Consider the following 4032-nt stretch of genomic DNA (forward strand, 5'->3'; position numbering starts at 1 on the left):
TTCAACAGCAATATTGCAAGATAATTTTAAAATGAGCATATCTTCAGAATTCCCGATTCATTGTCTCACACGCTGGAGATAAAAGTGTCTTTTCTGTACAACATTCCTATTGCTCGCTTTGAAATCCTCAAGTTTGTTAATCAGAAATTCATTAAAGTTTTACAACATATAAAATCTATATTAAAACAAATTCTGAATTTCAAATTCGGGCTTCCAGATGTCCATATTCACAGTAGAATTAAGTCATTCAAAATTTGATGGCTCTAGGTACCGTTGTTTTATCAGAACGCGAAAAACATACATGCATTTATGCAGATTCTTCACTATATAATAGGGTGATAATATTTGGTGGCAACAATTTGAAAAGTGATGCAGCCGTTTATAGTGTTTCAATGCAAAACGAAAACAATAGTCCTTCAGGGACAAAGCCCCTTTGGATTAAATGCCAAACTTAAACAGATAATAAATCCACAAAATAAAAATTCAACTTCCAGGTCTCTTTTCCTACACTGTGGTGGGTTTTTAAATTTGACTCTATTGTTTTCAGCATTTTCTAGATTATTTTTGTTTTATTTTCTAATATTTAAAATTTATTTCCAGCTTTTCAAGGGATCGATTATCTCCATAATCATGAGCAATTTAATAACACAAATTATCAACTTATATCACAGCCTTCACAAATGCTGATGAAATTAATTAAAATTAATTACAATTTGGTTGCAAGATGAGTCTAAAAGTTGTTTTCGCACACAAAACTGAAATTTACATAGAGAATTTGCAACTATTGATGAAATTAATTACATTCCTTTTACCAAAAAATTACTTTATAGAACATTTTAAATGTATATAAGGAAGCAATTTAATTATACATTAGTTATCAACTTACATCAGAGCCTTCACAAATAGATGGTATTTCATTGCAAAATGAGGCTAAAGGCTGTTCTTGCAAACAAACGTGAAATGTACACAAAGAATTTGTAAATGCTGATGAAATTAATTACATTCCTTTTACCCCCCCCAAAAAAAAAGTTAATAGAAACGTTTTGTATAAGCAAGCAATTTAATAATACACTAATTATCTACTTACATGAGATCCTTCACAAATAGATGGCATTTTATCACATGATGAAGTTGAAGCTTGTTCTTGCAAACAAACCTGAAATATATATATAAGAAATTTAGAAATACAGATAATATAAACTACATTCATTTTAAGAAATAATTATTTTACATAACATTTTATAATTCATAAATAGATAATAAATTTTTAACACTCAAAATTCAAAAATAATTCCATAGCACAGCTGTTTAGCAGCCATAAGACAAACAATTTCATATTTCAGAAATCGTATAAAAATTCATTAATATATGTAAAACATATGACATTTAATAGCTGCTCAAATGAAAACATAGCATAGATTCTTTACTAGCAGCTGTTATTTAATCAGAAGGTAATGCTAAATGTTGTTGCAAACACACCTGAGATGTACTGTAATGCACACATTTGCAACCACTGGTGAAATGAAATAAAGTGCATGATTATGAAGATGGAAACATTTAAAATACTTCAGCAGCAAAATTTATTTCTCCAAAATATGAAGCTGAAGGTTGTGGCAAATGAGCCTAAAAGAAATTATAATATATGAAATATGTGGAAGTGAAAGAAATTAACTCTGATCGGATAAAAATAAATACAAATAATCATTACCATTTTAAAAGTAACTTTCAACTTATAAAAAAGCATAAATACAGACTGTTCATAGCATTCATACTTCTTAAACATAAGTAAATATTACATTAATATATTTTTAAATTTTAGAAACAGTGTTAATACTTTTTAGAAAAAGTTTATAATACTAAATATTTAATAACCGTTCAAATGAAGACTTACAACAGATGGTTCAGCAACAGAAATCGCTTCAGTTGATAAAGGTAAACTGTGCAGCAAGCCACCCTGAAGATGCAAAAATTATGAAACACATATAAGTAAGGATACCTGAAAATGCTGATAAACAAAATATACTTAATGTAATTTTAATAATAAATAATATAAATAATCCTAATAAGTTTTGTAAATCTTTAAACAAAAAATAACAACATTCAGACAAGACATATAAGACATTAAAATATACATTTAAATCAATGTATTATAACTATATTATTGTATTACTCAAGATTAAAGTTATTAATTTCAATATTATTTCTTTTACTTACTCCATACATATTTCCCTCTATTTATCTGGAATTTAAAATTAAGCAAAAAAGCAACTTTAGTTTAATACAAATTTTGATTTAAACTCTTTTGACTTTGAAGGCAATCAGATACAGGTTTCTTTCTTTTAGGAGCAAATTTGAAGAAACCAGACCCATGTATGACTGTCCTCGAAAAACTACAAAAACTTTATCCAAAAACTACATCAAATTGAGGTTTTATGCCTAATTTTCAATATATGATTATAATAACAAAGTACATACTTAATTATATATATAACAGAAAAATTTTAATTTTTTAATCTAATCTTAGGGACTGTAATTACAGCTTTATCACATAATGCCTTAATTTCAATATTTTGATTCTTTTATAAAGCAATTTAGTCCATTTGTAATAAAAACATATTTTTTTTATGAAAAACCATAAAAATAAAAAACACATACATTACAAAAATTGGATGTAACTGAACGGTGCTTTGGTAAACCAATGCCTTTTAGATGCTGTGGGGTCAACAGTTGTGGGGGATTAGGCACATTGAAAAGAGTTGGCACAGCATTGGGCTTGAGTTTTTTACGCCCATCTTGCCTAGAGCATTCAAATTGATTTTCTTCAAAATGTACCTGCATATTTAACAAAAGCATGCATGAAATTTAACATTAAAATCAAAAGCACTAGTATTTAATTACAGTTACATATATTAATTTAAGAATGTAATTTTCTGATAAATTAAAATTTTTTTTATGAAAATAGAACAAAATTTTTAAAAAGTAATCATGTTTGTAAAACTACTTAAAACATATTTCCTGCTCACACACTAAAAATAAATTTAAAGTACCTATAGTTAAAAATATAACATTAAGATTTACTACTACAATAAAGGATAATAATGGGATCAAAACGATTCATCGAACATTTAAATTAATATTTAACTTCTTAAAAATGTCTAAAAATACAGAATATATTTATCTTACTATAAAGAAAAAACAAAATCATTTATTATTTGGATCATACCATCCAGTTTTTAACATTGGCGCCAACTATCCGATTTGGCGACAATACATCAGAATCAAAACATAGAATGCTACTTTAAAACACCAATCGTACAGTAAAATTAAAGAAAAAGGCACATCACATTTCTAACTGAGCACAAAGTTTACATGAAATGTATGATACAAATTTTACAAACGGTATAAACTTTTCACGATAACAACAGAAACTACATGAAACAACGATGATAAGGCACTGCACAAACACATACACATTCCGCAGTTGATTTTGTACTTCTAAAATCAGTTGATCGTCAATAAGTGACAGTTAAATGAAAATAAATATTTTAAAGTACCAAGAAGAGTAATTTTTCTAACATTCTATGGAAAAATACGAAGCTGAACTTACCTCACAAAGATACGCTCCTGGGCCCGGGATCCATTCATCTCGACGAGAATTAACTATCCATTTTCTTCGTCTTTCTTCATTTCTAGGGAAACGAAACATCCTAAAGTTATTTTTAGACAGATTCAAACAATTTGGTGCAGCACAACCACCCATATTTCTGAAAATTAGGTCGGAATCGATCCACAAATATGTCAAGAAATCAGTGCTAATCCAATAGCGAATACCAACAAGTTAGCTTCAAAATGGATGATGATTCAGCTCCCCTTTATAGTAGCCTTAGTGAAGGCGAAGACCGGTTCCCTAGCAGTGACGTAGTAACTCAGCGCGCAGGCCTTATCTATCTCGATGGTGACGGTCCGGTCCAGTCCAGTCCATGTCTTTATTGTCGGTGTGCAGCGAGTTATATGCCTCTTTACCGGCTCCTG

General features: G+C 28.9%; 1 protein-coding gene across 1 annotated transcript; it reads right to left on the reverse strand.

The window, feature by feature from the left end:
* Window positions 1-2508: 2508 nt before the first annotated feature.
* Window positions 2509-3821, reverse strand: LOC146995475 (THAP domain-containing protein 2-like). Its single transcript, XM_085824541.1, has 2 exons — window positions 3608-3821; window positions 2509-2832 (listed from the first exon to the last, which is right to left on the reverse strand). Exons 1-2 carry the CDS (start codon window positions 3758-3760, stop codon window positions 2623-2625), a joined length of 363 nt encoding a protein of 120 aa, XP_085680667.1. The 5' UTR covers window positions 3761-3821; the 3' UTR covers window positions 2509-2622.
* Between the last annotated feature and the right edge of the window lie 211 nt (window positions 3822-4032).

Source organism: Stegodyphus dumicola, chromosome 9 (genome assembly GCF_044657685.1).
Source record: "Stegodyphus dumicola isolate Sdum_Otavi_A_Nest chromosome 9, ASM4465768v1".
Taxonomy (NCBI): Eukaryota; Metazoa; Arthropoda; class Arachnida; order Araneae; family Eresidae; genus Stegodyphus; species Stegodyphus dumicola.

Bases quoted from the DNA above. Each gene is read 5' to 3' on its own strand.
- LOC146995475 (XM_085824541.1), bottom strand. From the start codon at position 3,760: ATGGGTGGTTGTGCTGCACCAAATTGTTTGAATCTGTCTAAAAATAAC. The intron at 2,833-3,607 runs GTAAGTTCAGCT...TTAAATATGCAG, and splicing joins CAGGAGCGTATCTTTGTGAG to GTACATTTTGAAGAAAATCA.